General features: G+C 51.1%; 1 protein-coding gene across 17 annotated transcripts in view; it reads right to left on the reverse strand.

Moving 5' to 3' along the window:
* SOX13 (SRY-box transcription factor 13) overlaps positions 1–18,260 on the reverse strand; it is a 93,225-nt gene that overhangs the window by 13,053 nt on the left and 61,912 nt on the right. For 12 of the 17 annotated variants that reach the window (XM_043500507.1, XM_038380243.2, XM_043500506.1 and 9 more), the window contains 10 exons: positions 10,441–10,648; positions 8,731–8,836; positions 7,875–7,961; positions 6,610–6,782; positions 4,899–4,967; positions 4,580–4,694; positions 3,632–3,714; positions 3,377–3,536; positions 2,592–2,701; positions 1,790–1,886 (listed from right to left, as the gene is read on the reverse strand). In XM_043500507.1, coding sequence (XP_043356442.1) covers positions 1,790–1,886; positions 2,592–2,701; positions 3,377–3,536; positions 3,632–3,714; positions 4,580–4,694; positions 4,899–4,967; positions 6,610–6,782; positions 7,875–7,961; positions 8,731–8,836; positions 10,441–10,647 — 1,207 coding nt within the window. In that variant the 5' untranslated portion in view covers position 10,648. Of the gene's footprint in view, positions 1–1,789; positions 1,887–2,591; positions 2,702–3,376; positions 3,537–3,631; positions 3,715–4,579; positions 4,695–4,898; positions 4,968–6,609; positions 6,783–7,874; positions 7,962–8,730; positions 8,837–10,440; positions 10,649–11,633; positions 11,641–18,260 lie in introns of those variants that run through there. The other 5 variants (XM_043500513.1, XM_043500510.1, XM_043500512.1 and 2 more) reach the window with 2 other exon arrangements.

Consider the following 18,260-nt stretch of genomic DNA (forward strand, 5'->3'; position numbering starts at 1 on the left):
GAGCCAGTTAAAAGACAGGGAAAGTGAGGACCAAACACAAGATACAAAACGGTGACCAAGGTGGTAAGTCTCCCCTTCAAGGGGGTTTTACACATAAGAATAAAGGGCACTTGATGCTGCACTGGATTCTCACCACAAAGACTGAGGCTCAAATTCTTGGGAGCCTCCATTTTTAGGAGCCCAACTGGACAAATCCTGGGGTTGTGAGTTCTCAGGCCCTCTGGAAAAATAAATCTCCCGTCTTTAAGAGCCTGATTTTTCAGGGGCGCTGAGCACTTGCAGCTCCCCTGAGCTTTCACTGGAGTCAGCACTTCTGAAAAACAGGCCCTGGGTGTCTCCTGGCAGGCACTCAGAAGCTGGGGCATGCAAAGCTAACGGGCGCTTTGGGAAAGTCTGGCCTAAGGGGACTGGCTGGGTCTTAACTCAGTCCCTAGTCGACATTTAGCCCCTTTAACCTTTAGGAAAGGCTTAGCATCGACACCGAGGGGCCTGAGCCACACTGGGGGCGGGGTCCCAGACTAGAACAGCAAAGGGGAGCTGCCTGTCCAGATGGAGGTGCTGCAGCAGACGCGGAGGTGAGAGCAGCGTGAACAGCCCGTCTGTACTGTGCACGTCTCATGCCAGGACTTTTAGACCATCACTTGCATTAGTCAAAGTCAGGCCACGCACAGGCACTTGGCCGCCCCACCTGTGGGGCCAGAGACCCTTGAACGCCTTCCCCAAGCCATGGCCCATCTCTCAGGCCACCTTCCCTCCCGCTGGCTCTTTTCGACCAAGCAAGAGCCAGGATTTGGCTGTACCTGGCCAGCTGAGGAGAAGGGCAGGGACTGGCTCCTGTCTATCATAAGCCCACCAGGAGCAGCTCCCACACCAGTGGGCATAGGGGCCATGCTGGCGGCGCTAGGGTGCAGCTGTGCTCCGTTGAGTCTCTGTTGGCATAGAGATCCCTTGGTGCAGACCACCCCCAGAATCAAGGAGCTATAACCTGCTCCCTGATGGTCCCCGCCTCAATCTAGCCTTTTCTCAAAGACTTTATGCCACCCATGTGGATGACACCCAGCTCCACCCACCTCCATGACATCATTGTCTCCTTAGTAACTAACGGGCTTTGAGCAAAAGGATCAAAAATTGACTTTTTTTTTTTTTAAATGAAGATGAAACCAAGCAAAATAAAGTGGAATTAAGCGAACTACACAACGGTGCAAGATGCTACATTTCTACTTCCCCTTTCTGAGCCCTCTGGGGGATATGCCCAGCCACAAGTGGTTAGCGTGGCCTTCCCTGGTTGCCTGCCTCCCCTCCTCATGGCTTCCCATGCCTCGGAGCATCATATGTTCACTCTGTACCAACAGCGCCATTTAAATACAGAAAGTGCTAATTTAGCTGTTACACTGACCATCCCCATCAGCTGGGGAGAACAGCAGAGCAGGGCTGCAGGAAATCAACCAAGTGACCACAAATGAAATTCCTACCCATCTCAAATAAGCACTTCCCTTATATTAGGTCTTTGCTATTCTCTTCTGGCTGTTTATTTCAATGTATGTAGCACAACCCGAAGAGAGAGACGGGGCTAGTAGCCAGGTCAAGAAAGAAGGGGTGGGGGAAGAATGGAAAAGAAAAAATAAGAGAAGAACAGAAGACAAGAGAAGGAAAAGTGATGCATTTTCTCCCATTCAGCCCATCCCCAGAGAATCCCCACTGCAATGGGTGTCCAAAGTGCTTAGCACCTCTCAGGATCAGGCCCAGAGTTGACTTTGGAGAAAGTCTCACACAGAGAATGTGTCCTTACCATCAATATCGCAGGTTAACATGGACTCGTCCAGTCTGTGCATGCACGTCTCCTCCATCTGCTCCTTCATGGGCGAGGAATCCAAGACCATTTGGTCCTGCAGGCCCGTGGAGAGCAAAAGTTATGGCCAGTTATCAACACAAGTAAAGTCACTGGTGGCAGGCTGACCGGTAATGAACCATCCCCCCTGGAAACATGTCCAGCACTTCCTTGTCTCATGGGCAGGCAATCCAGCCAGCAGCTCTTGACTGGGCAACTGTCAGGCAAGGACTTCAGCCCTGTGCACAACACAGGGACGAGTTTCGGACAGGATTGCCTGGGTTCTAGTGTGTGGTACACAATCCCTGAGATCCACTCCCTGGCTCTCCGGTATACACCACACTCAGCATCATCTATCTGGGGAGGATGCTCCACTCCCAACCCTCAGTGCCCTTATGGAAAAGGGGCCTAAACAGTATAACAAGAGAGACAACCAATAGCACTCTGCAGAAATACCTGGGAACCTCAATAGGGTTTAATAGGAAATGAGGTTCTTTCTCCAGAGGGTGTTTCTCAACCAACCTACGGAATGCTACAGCCTGGAGACAATTCTCCATTCAATTCTAGAAGTTAGTCTGAAGGAACCTATAGAAAAGGGATTTTCTATTACATCCTATAGGGCTCTTCCCCTAAGCCCCCCCTCCCCCTTTATATCCATACACACCCTCCCCCTGGTTGCTCTGCGCCAAGCTGTCTCCTCTCGGATCTCCCCGTTTCGACCAGGGACCAGCCCCTTGGCATTGCCAGTCCCAATGTCCCTCACCTTCCGGTAGGGGTTATTCAGAGAGCTCTCCGTCGCCCCGCTGTGGCAGTGCAGGAGTTGCCGTGCATCCTGGAGCGCTTTAGTGATGGCGTCCCCCTCTCCCAGAAATCCTGAGGATAAACACCCAGCACAGAACATGTCACAGCCAGCACCTTGTACTTGCATAGGCCCCATACGCCCAAGAACGAATGGGGTTACTCCCAGCCATCAGAGCCATGAATCTAGCTAAGAGACATCTAGAGCCTCTAATTTCTTATTGCCGATGCATTCCCTATTAGCTTCGAGCAAGGGAAGCGAAGGGTTCAAATCAGAAAGCTTGGTCTCCCACTATTCCATCCGCACCACCCAGGACTCCAGCTACTCCACCCAGGGAGCCCTCTAGCCTGGGTGTTTCTCCCCAGTAGATGGTTTTCTTCTTCCCCTGGGCATGGAGCACATTTCTTCTTCCAACCTGGATCTCTCTTTGGGTGGGTGGGGTTTGAGAAGGACGCCTAGGGACCCTTCCATCTCCCAGCGTCAGCTCAGACACTCGGTTTCTCCCAGAGAGAGTCACCCATCTTGCTTTCCCCAGAACCCCCCTGAACATCAGAGCAGGCAAGTCCCTGAACAATGGATCAGCTCCCATGGACTAGGGAGAAATTCTCCATCTCCCTCCTCCCCACGGGGAGAGAACCACTAGGATCCTGCGAGCGTGTTTCCTCTGTAAGCGACACACCTGAACGACAGAGCAGGCTGGGGATGAAGGCCAGCGACACCCAGCAGAGAGCACATCTGAGGGTACCTACCCAGAGGCAGACTGGGAGGGCTGGACTGAAGGTCTCTCGTGACCCCGTGGTTAGGAGTAAGGGACCGGCAGCTGCTCATCTTCAGGTTGGGTGAGCTGGAGGCGCTGGAGAGCTCAGAGCTTTTGGGTTTGGCCGTTAGGTTCAGTGGCTGTGAAGACTCCTGGGTCCGGGGGAGGAGACAGGGAGAAGGGAAGTGTGAGGCACGTCCCTGGGTTATGCTGGGTCCCCAGGAGGACGGCAGATTTGGGACAATACCTGCATCTGGAGGTGGCCTGAGCCGGCGGGTCTCTTCAGCGTCGGAGGGGGAGGGCTGTGCAGCAACTGCATGGGGTACTCCACTGCAGAGAGGACAGCAAGAGGGAAGTTGGTAAATGAGGTCACAACAGGTGCTTTGCACGCAGTCTACTACCAGAAGCAAAGGGCAGGTGGGATCTACTTAGGCCTTGTCTGTGCCTGGAACCGGCTCCGATTTCCAGCCCAGCACAGTGGCACTGCGCGAGAGATTTGCACCAGGGGAGGTAACTCCTGCTAGAAACCAGTCTGCCAGTTCAAAGTGCCGACCCATGGGATAGCAAGGATTCAAGTATATTACTATTATTTCAGTTACGGTCGCATCTAGAGATCCCAACTGACCTAGAGAGGGGAAGGGCAGCGGCAGAGCGAGTTCCACACTCTGAATGCCACCACCCTGCCCAAGTGGCACCACAGAGCACCGGCAGCGAGGTGGCCGGACCAGCTAATCCAGCAGACAGTCCGTGCTCAGCTGACGGCTTGGACAGAACCAAGGACTCTGCGGCCAGATTCAGTGACAACAGGAAAGTCGGCTCGCACCACTTGGGCTTTCAGGAGTGGTTTCACTCCCACATGGATGGCCAGCCAGAGACAGATCATCAGAAACCTGCCAGGGAAAGCAATTTGCCTCCCTACCGCCAGCCAAAAAAAAGTCACGGTTTATCTCCCCCACCACCCCACCCCATCTCAGCTTCTTAGACAACTTTCCCCGGCTCTCCCCGACCTTCCAAACCCCGAGTTTGCAGCCCGAGGAGCGGCAGGAAAGAGAGAATGCCCAGTTTATGTAGAGGGTATTTCTGAGGGGAGTCCACGCCCGCACCCTCCGAAAGCCACCTCTCTCTCTTTCTGCTCACCACAGTCGCTTTCCCTGCCCTGATCCCCATAATACTGTACCTCCTCTGCCTCCCTTACCTGGTTTGCAAGGGATGGGCTGGATGGGAAGTGCTAGCTGGGAGTCTGAGGTCACAGGGAGAGGCTGGTGGCTGGGCGGAAAGGCTGGAATCATCACATAGGGCATATTGACCTGCTGGAGAGAGAGAGACACCAAATCACCTTTGCAGAACAGGGCAGCTGGGCCGCGGGGGGCTAATCCCCACTCACAACGGTAAACGAGTTTGACGTGCAGGCAAGAGCCGAGCTTGTGGGATGACGGGGGGGCATTAGCGCCTCGAAGGGGGACCAGAGTACGGACCGCGCAAAGGGGGGGCAGGGCGGGAAAGCTCCCCCTTACCTGGATCTGTTGCTGCAGCAGGTTAATCTTGTGCTGCTGCTGAATGAGCTGCTGCTGCTGCTTGGCAATCTGTGGGGGGGAAGAGCAATGATACGGTGGCTGGAAAGTGCCGGCTAACCGAGCCTCCCAAGGGCCATAGCCTGGGCCCGCCTCCGAGGGGCTACGGGAGGGGGGGCAACACACTGAGGCCGAGCGAAACAAGCCACAAACACAACTGGTCTGCGGAGATGCCAAAGACATAAGGGCAACGGAGGGCTCAGTGTCTCTGACGGGCAGGGTCACGAGAGGATACACCTAGGGCTGCCGGCATCCCACTGGTTAGAATTTATCCCCCATCCCCTATGTGGTGATCCACAGAGGTGGAGTAAAGCCACAGAGGCCAGCGAGGGGCCTCAGGGCGCTGCGTCCACTTAACTCAAGGCGTAACGGTGCTGAGCTGGCTGCGTGGATGCGCTCATTTGGGTAGCTTAAGTCGAGCAGGTTTAAACTAAACTAAGTTAAACCACACTGCTCTTCAACTGCACTGAGAGGGTCCACACAGGTACTTGCGCTGGTTTAACTCAATCGGGGTACGTCAGTGTGTAGACAAGGCCTTGGCCTTTAGCTCAAGCGGTAGCACCCCAGGTCTAGAGCTGAAGGAACCAGTGATGATCAAGATGATGGTCATCATCCTTTCACAGTGAAAGAGAAACATCCCCACTGCCACCCCGGCAAGCTCTCCATCCTGACTGACAGATTCAGCCTGCCTCGCTACTCCAAAAGCCCTGCATCACCTGAACAAGGCAACCATCAGCCAAATCCAGGAGCAAGCTGTTTGGTACCTAGGGGTAGCCTCAAAAATTGTCCCCTACCTTCCACCTGAGAAGACTCCCTGGGCCAAGATGATCCCAGCTTGAAAGGACAGAATTATGGCAATAGGTTTTTTTAAATCATGAGAGAGAAAAAAGGAGCCTTAAGTCATTTAAAAGCTATATTTGAACTTCCCTCTGGAGGAAATAAAAGGGAGACAACAGCTGGGATAAAGGAAGGATTATTCACCCCATTCACAGATGGGGAAACTGAGGCACAGAGAGATGCAGTGACCACGTAAAGTCATGCAGGGAGTCTGTGGCAGAGCCAGGAATTAAGTCAAATCTCCCGAGTCCCAGCCCAGTGACTTGCCCACAAAACCATCCATCCTGGTATATGTCCCAAGTTTCCACCTAAAATTTGCTTTTATCTAATTTCATAAAACATGAAACACTGTAGCTTAATCCCCTGGAATGGATCAAGCGCCACAGCCCTGACACTAACTGTTGCACCCCTGGGTGCTTCATTTAGCCTTAATTCGGAAAAAGTCAAAACGTTTCCTCATTTTGTAAACATTTCAATTTTCATTTTGGAAACGACTTTCCATTCCCGAATTTCTTTAAGTTTATTAAAAAAAAAACATCTTGAAAGCTTTAAAATGGTCACAATGGAAACAAAACATGTAGCGTGTCCTGACGCAATCCCCGCCCCCGGAATTGCCAAAATCCGATATTCACCTGGCTTTATATTTTATTCCCTGCTCAGTCTTGGTGCTCCATCCAATTCTGAGGTGCAGTTCAGGTGAAACCAAGACGGTGGGAAGCCCTACCAATGTGGGCTACCTGCCCTGGTTCTGAAACTAACCCCTTGGGATGGGAGACAGGGCATGGGAAATAGATACCCCAGAGCACTGGCCGAATACCTGCTCCTGTTGCTGCCGAGCCAGTTCCATCTGCTGCTGCTGCTTCTCAAACAGCATGGCTGCCATGTTCTTCTGCTCCGAATGGGCCGTCAGCAGCTGGTCCCGCAAGGTGGAGAGCTGGTTGATCATGACAAGCAACTGCAGCTCCTTCTCCGCTAAGCTCTCCTGGGTTCCTGGGCCAAGCGAGTAACCAAACAGCGAAAGGTGGGTAAACAAGGGCTGCCTGGCTGAACGGATGATACCCCAATTATTCTACACGGTTTAGGGTACGTCTACATTGGTGTCAGAGGTGTGAGCACATGTAGACATACTTGAGCTAGCTGTGAGCTGGCTACCTTGGGTACCTGGTGGAGCATCAGATGTACAGCCCCACCCCGGACCCTGGGTATGCACTTGAGTGGCTAGCCTATGGTGTCACGGCTTCACTACTATTGTCATTCCAGCTAGCTATATCAAAGCTCGCTGGGGTCAATACATGCTGCAGTCACACCTCTAACTGCGGCACAGACATACCCTTAGAGCAGCAGTTCTCAAACTGTGGGTCAGGACCCCAAAGTGGATCATGACCCTGTTTTAATGGGGTCGCCAGGGCTGTCGTTAGACTTGCTGGGGCCAGGGCCGAAGCCTGGGGCCAAAGCCTGAGCCCCAGCACTGGGGGCCGAAGCCCAAGTGCTTCAGCTCTGGGTTGCGGGGCTCAGGTTACAGGCCCCCTGCCTGGGGCTGAAGCCTGGGGCTTTTGGCTTTGCACGTGTGCACGCGCGCGCACACACACACACACACACACGTACGTTAGGGCAGCGGTCTTGGGCTTTGGCCCCCCTCTCCTGCAGTCATGTAATTTTTGTAGTCAGAATGGGGTTGCGGTACAATGAAGTTTGAGAACCCTTGCCTTAGAGCCAGCAGAAAGCTTAGCTGGGACTTGGACACAAATTCTCTAGATACTTTATTGGAGGGGTTGCATTGTATTTCATCCCTTTAGCATGCACTCTAATGAGTCACATATTCGAGTTCAGACCAGATGAATATTCACTCGGACTGGTCAGAACTTTTCAACAAAATTCCAATGAAAATTGTTACTGACATTTCCAATTTTGACCAAAACCAAAAAGTGGAGGAGGGAGGATGTAGGCAAAACTCTCCCCCCATTCACACCCCCTTTCCAACCTGCTGTAACATTCATACACACAAGACAAAGGAGAAAAAGGGCAGGGGGCAGATGGGAAGGTAAGGGCCCAGGAGGGGATGGTAGTTACTGTACTGCTCACCTTTCACCTCTTTGGATTCCATGGTGTTTCTACCCAGAAGCCTTTCTTTCCAGTCACTGGAGAGTAACTTCTCAATGGTTGGCATAACTGTCACCATAGGAGTGTACAGGGTGAGGAGAGAGACAGAGAAGCAGGAGAAACAATTTTAGTCATGGCCACTGATAGTCATCACTGTCTATGAGTAGGGCCCTACCAAATTCACGGACCATGAAATCTGGTGTCCCCCATGAAATCTGATCTTTTATGTATTTTTATCCTACTATACAGATTTCACAGGGGAGATCAGCATTTCTCAAACTGGGAGTCACAACCCAAAAGGGGTTGCAGGAGGGGGGTGTCACAAGGTTATGGGGGGGGCATGGTATTGCCATCCTTACTTCTGTGCTGCCTTCAGAGCTGGGTGGCCAGAGAGCGGCGGCTGTCAGCCAGGTGCCCAGATCTGAAGGCATCGCCATGCCAGCGGCACACAGAAGTAAGGGTGGCAATACCACAACCCCCCTACAATAAACTTGTGACACTCCCCGCATACACACACTTTTAGGTCAGGACCCCTACAGTTAAAACACCATGAAATTTCAGATTTAAATAGCTGAAATCATGAAATTTAAGATTTTTTAAATCCTATAACCATAACATTGACCAAAATGGACTGTGAATTTGACAGGGCCCTATCTATGAGGCTACATTGCTTATCACCAGTTCAGGATCTTGTTCAAAGTATGTTTATTTGTATACCGGAGGCCTCTTTCAAAACTTTAGAAAAATAAAAGATACCCCCAAAATATAGGACCAGGATAAAGCTGTCCGTAGATCAGGGGGATTTCAATGGAGACAGTTGATCCGGAACCCTTCTTACCCTCTTTCAAGTTTCTGTTGAAATCTAACTTTTCCTGGCTGCTGACAGCAGGCTCAAACGCAGACCTCCTGGAATCTAACGCATTGCTCACAGGAGACCGGGATTCCTGCAATGTACAAAAAGTGACTCCCAATTTCCCACCTATCACCACAAACCTCCATAGGGATAAGATTCATAGGTTCTAAGGACAGACTGGACCACCGCAAACATCTAATCTCCTATGTAACAGAGGCCAGAGAACCAGAGTCAGTAGCTCCGGTGATGGAGTGAAGCAGGGAGGAGAGAAAATACACTGAAGGGTATAAAATACTATCCTGAGCTCCGCTCTCCAAGAAATATCCCTGCGCACTCCTGACATAGACCCTCTCAGAGGCTCTCAAAGCACTTTACAAAGAAGCAGCTTCACAACCTTTCGAAAAAGGCAGGATACTCACAGATGCAGAAACCATGGGAGAGGTTAAGCAACTTACTCACAGTCTCTAGGGAAGGGCCTGACATAATGGCATGGAAGGACTCCCATTGTCCTTAATGGGCTATTGAACAGGTCCTGGGAGAGTAGGAGAGATAGGAACAGAGCCTAGGAGTGCTGGCTGGCATTTCCAAGGAGAAGTCAATGGGAATTGGGTGCCTAACTTCTCTGGGCTCCTTTGAAAAGCCCAGCCTGCCTCTGAGCTCTGACCACTAGACAGCACTTCTCAACTGGAGACTCCTTAATCCTGACCGACACCAACCCCATAAGCCTCTAATGCACTGAAGGTGACTTATTTTTTTCATGCTGCAAACACTTGTTTGCAATCGTTTTCAATTATTTATTTAGACTGCTATGCCTCACTGCAAATGCGACCACCTCTGGGAAGGCAGGAATTGAAAGCAGCAGGGTCTGAGGCTATGCAAGCGGGAGTGGCTCAGCGGGGAGAAAACCCAAGAGCAATTAAAAAGGGAAAATTAAAGCATAGCCACAGGTTTCCTCAGTGGAACCGAAGCAGCTTCTAAGGCAGCACATCTGTGTGCTGCTACAACAGGGCTGCTGGCTCTCTTCTGCAGGCCGTTGTTCAAATCCCAAGACTGACTCGATAATATCAGGAATGGACAGAAAGCCTGGGGGAGCCTCAAATTTCAGTTTTATTTCCTATGGATAAGGAGTAAATGCGGGCAGTGGACAGGGTAACAACCATTTTTTCTTGCCTACAGACTACATTGCTGCATGGCCATGGGGTCTAGGTTGGAATGTGGCATTACTCTCTCAAGACTAGGAGGATAAATTGGCTTCCGTCTCCAACTACTGGCAGGAAAGGGTAACCTCATAGTGCCAGACAGTGCAGAAAGGTGGGAGGAAAGATGGTTTAGTTGTTAGGGTGCTAGCCAGGAACTCAGGAGACTGTCACACCTCTGACATACCCTTAGTATGCTTGAAGACTTGGTAGGCCAAAGGAGCTTGGTTACCAGAGCGATAAGTGCATTAGAGATTCCTGGGTTAGACAGATGAATTCAATAGCCAGACCTGGGGTCAGCAGGTGCAACTGCATTCAAGGCACAGACGCATACCACATGGAATCCTATTGACTTCATAAATCAGCACCAAATTTGCCTCTATGGAACTGCACCTGCTTACAACAGGCTGGGATTGGGCCCTGTGATTTGGGTGGGAAATGGGAGAGCCCGAGCCTGTAGGCAATGAGGAGAGAAGGGACCCAGGAGACTTAGCCCAACCTGTGAAAGAGTCCGGGAGTCAGCACTCTCTCTCAGTGACAGCGGCACTCCGTGCAAATCGCTGGAGTGGGAATCGGAGCTGGTGGGTCCTCCTTGGGGGGACTCATGGCAGCTATCTGTCTTCTCTTCCGTCTTGATGGTGCAGTTCACCATGTTCCCGGCTCCATTGAGTTCTAGGTTGGGAGAAACAGGGTTCCTCATGGACATCCTAGGGGAGGAGAGAGAGGTTAACATGGTGACAGGGCCAGAGTGGTTGTGCTGGCTATACAGCAACGGTACTGAAGTTCCGGACACAGAACTGCTAGGAGCACGTTTCAAGAGGGAACAGCTCAAAAATAAATCAGTCAGTGACCCCTTCTTCCCAGCCTGCACATTCCAAGAGCTTAGGTCTTTGCACTGTTTAAATGCACATTCAGCACTGTTGGCAGGAAGCTTGTCCCCACAGAGGGACATCTATGCAAGGGTGTAACAGCTATTACTCCTTCCCTCTGGCTCCAACAGACCGCACTGCATCACCCTTTTGCTCCCAATTCCTCCAACAACCCTGCAGCAGTCACCCGCCTGAAGCAAGTACGGGAACCCACTGGATTCACTCCATCTGGCTGGTTTGCTGGGCCACCAAAAGTGGGACAATGGTCTTGAGTTTTGCTGCTGTTTGCAGACCCCATTTTTTGTAGTTTCCTTAATGTTCCCTGCTGTAGGTACCGGCTCCAGAGACCAGAAGCTCCCGGTAGAACAAACCGAACCGCCCTCCTGTGTGTGATGCCATGCGGTGATGTTGGTCTAGTAAAAACCAAAACACCTAGAGGCATGGGATTTGTGGCCAAAACAAGCGTGTGAACTCCTGAAGAAACGACCGCACTTTGTATTTACCTATCCGTTTTCCAGAAAGGATCCTGCACCACTTTAGGAAGTCTCACAACCCTCCAGAGCACAAGTGAGAAGAACAGCAGTACCCATTGCATAGATGAGCAATCTGAGGTGCAACAAGTCATTGACAAAGCTGAAAACAGAGCCCGGGAGCTCTGGCTCCTATTCAGTATGGATCAGAGGACAGGATACAAGTAGTCAGGAGACCCAGGTTCTGCACCCAAGCTCTGCCACTGAGCTGCCCACAGTAATATAGAGAGTCACTTTCCCCCCAGCTGTACATGAGAATGCTTCAACATGCTCTACGAAGATTAACTCATTACCTTCCACACTTACACCCCCAGGAAGAAGGCAAGTGTTCTTATCCCCACGTTCCAGATGAGGCTTGGACAGGTCAAGGGCCTGACTTTTCAAAAGATGCTGGGTGCCCATAACTCCAGTGGAAGTCAATGGGAGCTGCAGGGGCTCAGCTCCTTTGAAGAACTAGGCCCAAGGTGACATGCCTAAGGATATGTTGAACCTGCAGGAGACCTGAGGAACTCCTTGCTCCTGGTCTTGTGGCCAGACATCTACAGAAGGGGCTCCCAACTACCAGACGGCAGCACCAAGAAAAGTCCCCAAAACGCCAAAGTCAGACATGTTTCCTTTTGAAAAGGGAAGGTAAAATACCAGTCCCACTCAAGTCAATGGCAAAGCTCCCATTGACCTCAACAAGGCCAGGATTTCAACCAGATTAATTAGAAGAAGCTTCTTTTACCACAAAAGTCTCTCTCCCTCTCAGGAGTCCCCAGACCAGGGTCCCTCAAACCCAGTCTCCTGTCTTTGCCACTAGCCAGTGCCAGCTGCTTCAGAGTAAGGTTTAAGAGCAGCCCGCCCAATAAGAAAGTTTCTTCCTAACTTCCATCAGCTGAAGTTTGGCTGGAGCCAGGCTAACACCCCCGCCCCTTTCATCCAAGTTTGCTATAAGAGGTCAGATTCTCCAGAGGAACACTTGGCAAGCAGAACGCCAGGAGAACCCTGTGCAGGTGGCTCTGCTCAGGGGGTCAGGAAGCAGAAATAACCACTAAACATTACAAGGGATTTAAAAAAAAAAAAATCAAAGTGAGTCAAGGCAAAAGGGGAACCCGTGCCTGGGAAGTGCCTGCAATTTAAAGGGAGATAAAAAAAGCACCCTTGTTATTTTCAAACCCATTTGCACTGTAGCAGCTGCTTGTGGTGCCACAGGCCACAGAGTCAATGCTTTCAGGTGAATATACGACAATCCAGGATATCACCACTGCTGGTCTCATGAGCCAGGTACGAGCCCAGTGCTCACTGTTCTACCGAGGCAAAGTCCCAGAAAGGATTAGACACGTCTATGGGGAAAGAGATCATCTACAATTGCTCTAGCAGGGATTTGCTTCATAAGAGTCACCAGCCCTGATGCGCCAGAGCATGAATTGGTCAGCAGCAGGGGACCAGGAAAAAAAAATTACCCCTTCCCTCAGCACTCCTTCCAGAGGGAAATAATGAAAATATAGGGGCATTAAGGAGGGGATTTACGCTCTCCCTGAAATAGTCGACACTGGCCACTGTTGGAAACAAGATCCCAGGCTAGACAGATCACTGTATCTTGTGCCATGGCAGGCGGAGGGACCTCTGACCGGACGCACCATCGGGTCGGTCGCGGCGCGGCAGGCGGAGGGACCCCTGATCGGACGCACCGTCGGGTCGGTCGCGGCGCGGCAGGCGGAGGGACCCCAGAGCGGACGCACCGTCGGGTCGGTCGCGGCGCGGCAGGCGGAGGGACCCCAGAGCGGACGCACCGTCGGGTCGGTCGCGGCGCGGCAGGAGGAGGGACCCCAGAGCGGACGCACCGTCGGGTGGGTCACGGAGCGGCAGGCGGAGGGACCCCAGACCGGATGCACCGTCGGGTGGGTCGTGGCGCGGCAGGCGGGGGGACCCCAGACCAGACGCACCATCAGGTGGGTCGTGGCGCGGCAGGAGGAGGGACCCCAGACCGGATGCACCGTCGGGTCAGTCGTGGCACGGCAGGCGGAGGGGCCCCAGACTGGACACACCATCAGGTCGGTCATGGTGCGGCAGGAGGAGGGACCCCAGACCGGACGCACCGTTGGGTCGGTCGTGGAGCGGCAGGTGGAGGGACCCCAGACCGGACGCACCGTTGGGTCTGTTCTGGTGCTGCAGGTAGCGGGACACTGGGCTGGACAGAGGGCTAGTTATGCTCTGAAGTGGCAATTCTTACGTTCTAAAACGTGACTGGATGGAGACCCCCAAAGACCCCATAGAAAGAACACGCACCTGGCACGCTCCAGGCCTTTTCAAGCCAGAGGTGGAGGAGAGCGCGCCTGCGCCGAGACTCTGGGGGCTCTGGAAAAGCGCAAGGCAGCAATTACATAACAAACAAAGCCCAGCTCAAGCTGTGAATTAATCAAACCGCTGAAAATAAAACCTTCCTCTCAGGAACTTCAAACAAAAGAAACGAAAACAACAAGGCCGGCTGGGTAATGAAAAGCCAGTGCTCTGAATAGGGGACAAAAGGAAGTGGAACAATAGGGTGTTGGACAAAAGCAATAAAGTAAAGGGAAGTGTGACAGCTCAACAATGGGGCACTGTGCACGCCAGAGTTTCTGATCTTAGCAGGGCTTTTTTATCTCAGTTCCCTGCCCTTCTCTGAACAAATCATTACGCTTTCCAGGCTATTGGGTTTCCTTTTGGCTTGTACAGTAACTCCAGTTGGAGACCTACATCTTTTAATTCTCATCCCTAGCACAGTCCTGCTTCTCTCTGGCCCCACAGCTTTCCCACGCCATCCCATCCCCAGAGACTGAACAGACTCATCCCCGCGAGTTGGAGAGGAAGGTCCTGAGAGACTGATCAGGAGACTGATCAAGTGCCCCCACACAGGGATCCCTGATAAAACACATCAATTGCATTTGCTAGACTTCAGCCATGCGGAAAACGAATGCGTCTGAGGACAGCTCAACGGAGGAAGATTTTTAGCCTTTGGTAAGCCCCATCTAGACCATTATTGTTGAGGGAAGATCTCTGCATCTCCAAGCAACTTTGGATCATGTTCACAGGTGTTGGCTTATACAGGTCAGGTAATCTCTAGACTCCTTATGACCAAACCATCTCTTTGCTCTTAGCCTTCCACAAGTTAGCTACGTTGACTTCCCTGCAACTGACTATGATTGCGGTCTCTCAGGTTAGACTCACTCATCAGTGGCCATTAAATATCCCATGGCATTTTCTAAGAGAGTAGGGGTTGGCCGTAGTGAAAATTGAGTGAAATTCAAGTGAAAATTCTTCCCACCTCCCAGTTGTGGAGCACACTGGGCATCTGTTGGTTTCTACCCCAGAGGGGGCTTCATTCCAACGGAGCTGTCACTCTGGAGACTTTGAGGAGAAAGGTACAATTTAAATGCACATTATGAGTTAGCTCTTTTCTTCTTCGGCTCTCAGAGCAGCTCAATTAAGCCTCAAATCCTCTGTCCACCTCCCACACAGTTGTTATTATTATTCCTGTTTTACAGATAGGAAAACGAATGCAGAGAAGTGTGGGCATTTAAGCAATTTGCCCAAGTTCACAGAGCAAAGGTGAGAGAATAAAAGCCAGGAGTCCAACTTGCCATCCCTATTCTAACCACTAAACACCACTCCCTGCCTCTGAGAGCATTCCAGGGCTGGGTAAAGGAATCCAAACTCTGGGGTTTCCTTGCTTTCTGCTCATGCATGGCTAATGCACTGGTCCAGTCAGGTTACCTTACATCGGCACTAAGTGCAAAGCCAGTATCTCCTAGCATGGGGCAAGTGAGTGTTTCAGTGAGAACCTGAGGTCTCCCATCCATCCGTCAGAGGATATTTAGTGTGGTGCATGACCTGGTTCTTTAGCCTTTCACCTAGAGAGACTCGGATGACAACATCCTGAAGGCCTCACAGAAAAAATGATATACTTTGAGACTAATAACTCCCGCCAAGTCTCTGGCGGATCTATACTGCACGGGCACACTCAGCACTGATGGAAGCCTACGACTCAATCATGTTTCCTGTAGTGGTTCTTGGGTTCACTTTGCAGCTAAACCGCAAGCCACCCATTGCATGGGAGGATGGATGGGTCTTTGGTTAGGAGGATAAGCTGGGACTCGGGAGAGCTGGGTTCAAGGCCCTGTGCTGCAATGGACTTCCTGTGTGCTCTTGGGCAAGGCACGTAGTCTCTTTGTGCCTCAGTTCCCCAGCAGTAGCATGGATGGGTATAATAGCTCCAGGATCGGGGGGAAGATGAGAATAAACTTTCCAAAGCCTGGAGAAGTTCCCAAGAGGGCCACCTGGGTTCAGGAAGGAGCTGCATTGGCAGTGGATGCTTGCTTTGCCAGGGCCCATGACGCCACAGTCCAGCTGAGAGATTCCGCCCCCAGGGCTGTCAATCCAGCATTGATTCCCCCACCCTCATGACATTCTCTTGTGCGCGTGCGCACGCGCACACATGCACACCCACCCACCAATTCATTTTCAGAAGACCTTAACTAACCTACAAAGGTTGGCCTGAGAGAACTGGGATGGGACCATCTAGGCGATCTGCCCTGTGGATTCACAACAGATCAGGAATGGAAATTCACTGAGCAAGGGGAAAAAAAAATATTCAGGATCTCATTCTAGCTCTTATTACTGCAAAAAACCTGTTCCATGCACAACCCCATTGTGCAGGGGAGAGGGGAGATAAAGACTAGCCTGTTCTTGTCACAGGTCTCTCTCCTTCTCACTAGTATACGTAGCCCTGTGAGAGGGCTGCCTTGTCACCTGGACAATGGGGAAAACCAGGAACAATCGGTTTGTGGCGCAGTGAAAATGTATTCATTTTTAAAGAGCACACAAAAGGAAAGTTCCATTCCGCCAGCAGGTCAGATTTCCATTGTACTTAACCTTTCTGAGCCACTGGAAGTTTACTCTTAAAATGGGCTTGTTACTTTGATAAGTGTCTGTTTGAAAAGGGCCTGATTGTATTTTTATTATACAGTTTGCCGAACAGAAAAAAAAAAAAAAAAAAAAAAAAGAGAGAGAGAGAGAGAGAGAGAGAGAGAAAAGAAACCCAGTTATCTTGTTACAGGGCTTGTTCCACTAATAGGCCTTTTCTAACAGTCTCAGCTACTCTTCTCAAGAGGCTCTTCTGTTCAACAGACAATGGGAACAGGAACAATTGGCTTGGCACATGGAAAATGTCTTCATGTAACAAATCTTCTCCTTTAATGATTCCTCTTTTGTGGTGGGGAGGGAGAATTGAGTGAACTTAGTATCAGGGAAAGATGCCAGTCTGAAAGGCTGAAGCCTTCCACTCCCAACGCAGGTCCCGAACCATGGCTTGCTTGGTGCTTGGCCTAGGAGGAATGACCTCTGATGGGTAGAGGAGAGTTTGGTCTACAGGGCCTGTAGTTCTTGGATACCCTGCTGATAATCCTAACAAGAGCTCTCCCAAGGCTGAGTTGGTATCCACTAGCAATGACCAGATCCTTCACTGGTATAAGCAGGCTGCTTCATTAGAGGAGGTGGGGAGCATGACTCTTTAGCACAGTGAGGATCATGCTTAAGCCCATGTCAGCTCAGACACGTGGCTGGGCCTTGTGACTCACTCCTGCTCAGTGCAGAGGGCTAGAGCGGGTGCTTCACATCAGCTCATGCAGCAGTCACTTCCATTGCAGCACCACACCCTCCGAGAGATGATCTGAGCAACCCCGTGGTGGGAAAGTTTTGGGAGACCTCCAACAATTGCCTGTCTCAAATCGCCCTGCTTTGTTGACTCCCTAGGGAATTTCTCCCCTTCAGGCTGTATGCTCGTTGACATCAGTGAAGCTAGGCTAAGGAGCTGGCCCCATAAGACCAAGGACTGAAAGATCTTGGGATGGTGACAAAATTTCCCAACAGTAGCTGTGCGGCTTTTCTTTCTGAATTATTATTTCTTTATGGCACATCCTGCAATTCTCCCCCTGGGTTGTGCCACCCTTCCTGGCTAAAACTTGATCCTATCTCTCCTGTTTATTCTGTAACAGGATGGCTCAAAATGCCAGGGCAGACTCTTTAAAAATATCCACCCCTGGACTGGCACCACATGAACTTTTGGAGGCCTTGTATTCAGGGAGTAGCAACTTCACTGGGGCCAGGTCCTTCACCAAAGCTACTCTGTGGCCATATAAGGAGTTTCTCTCTGTAGTTACTGGTTAGCAAATGTTAACTTGCTTGCATTAAGACCAGCTTGGCTCAGCTACACAGGACGGGGCCTCAAACAGACCTGGTTAGAAGTAGGCCCAGGATGTTCTTGTTCCAGCAGCGAAAAGAGGGTGGTGCATGATCGCTGCCCTCCTTCTTCATTCCCTGGGTAAAACGCACTCTTGCTGATTGTCTGGTGTGAAATGTTCTGCTGACACTTGTGTTGCCTACAAGACACTCTCTTGTTCCTGTTCACAGGCACATGATGAAACCAGCGTGAGGAATAGAAATCTCCAGATTTCTGCCCCAGACACCTAGGCAGAGACTGGAGTGTGATTTCCAGCCTCGCTTCAGCTGAAGCATGTGGTAAGACCAGGGAGACTGTCCCCCATGCAATCAGTTTCCTGTGATTGCAGGGAGTTAAGCAGCATCCTCCCTAAGTGACATAAAATAAAACCTGATGAGGAGGAGGAGAAGCAGGGTTGGGTGGGACAATGTAATAACAGAACTTCAGTGGATACTTCCATGTCTACTGCACCTTTCCATTGGAGGGTCTCCAAGTGCAACAGATCCCGTGTGCTGGCTAAGGAGTGCCTCACAGTGGCAATACAACAACCCTGAACCCCGGGGACAAATGCTGCTCTTAACACGTAAAATGAGTCAAATGTTTCCCATTATTTATCCCACAGGAAAAACAACTGGCAATGAAAGAGACAGGGGCTTTGAGCGTCCAGCCCCAGTAGGTCCAA

Source organism: Dermochelys coriacea, chromosome 21, assembly GCF_009764565.3.
Source record: "Dermochelys coriacea isolate rDerCor1 chromosome 21, rDerCor1.pri.v4, whole genome shotgun sequence".
Classification (NCBI taxonomy): Eukaryota; Metazoa; Chordata; order Testudines; family Dermochelyidae; genus Dermochelys; species Dermochelys coriacea.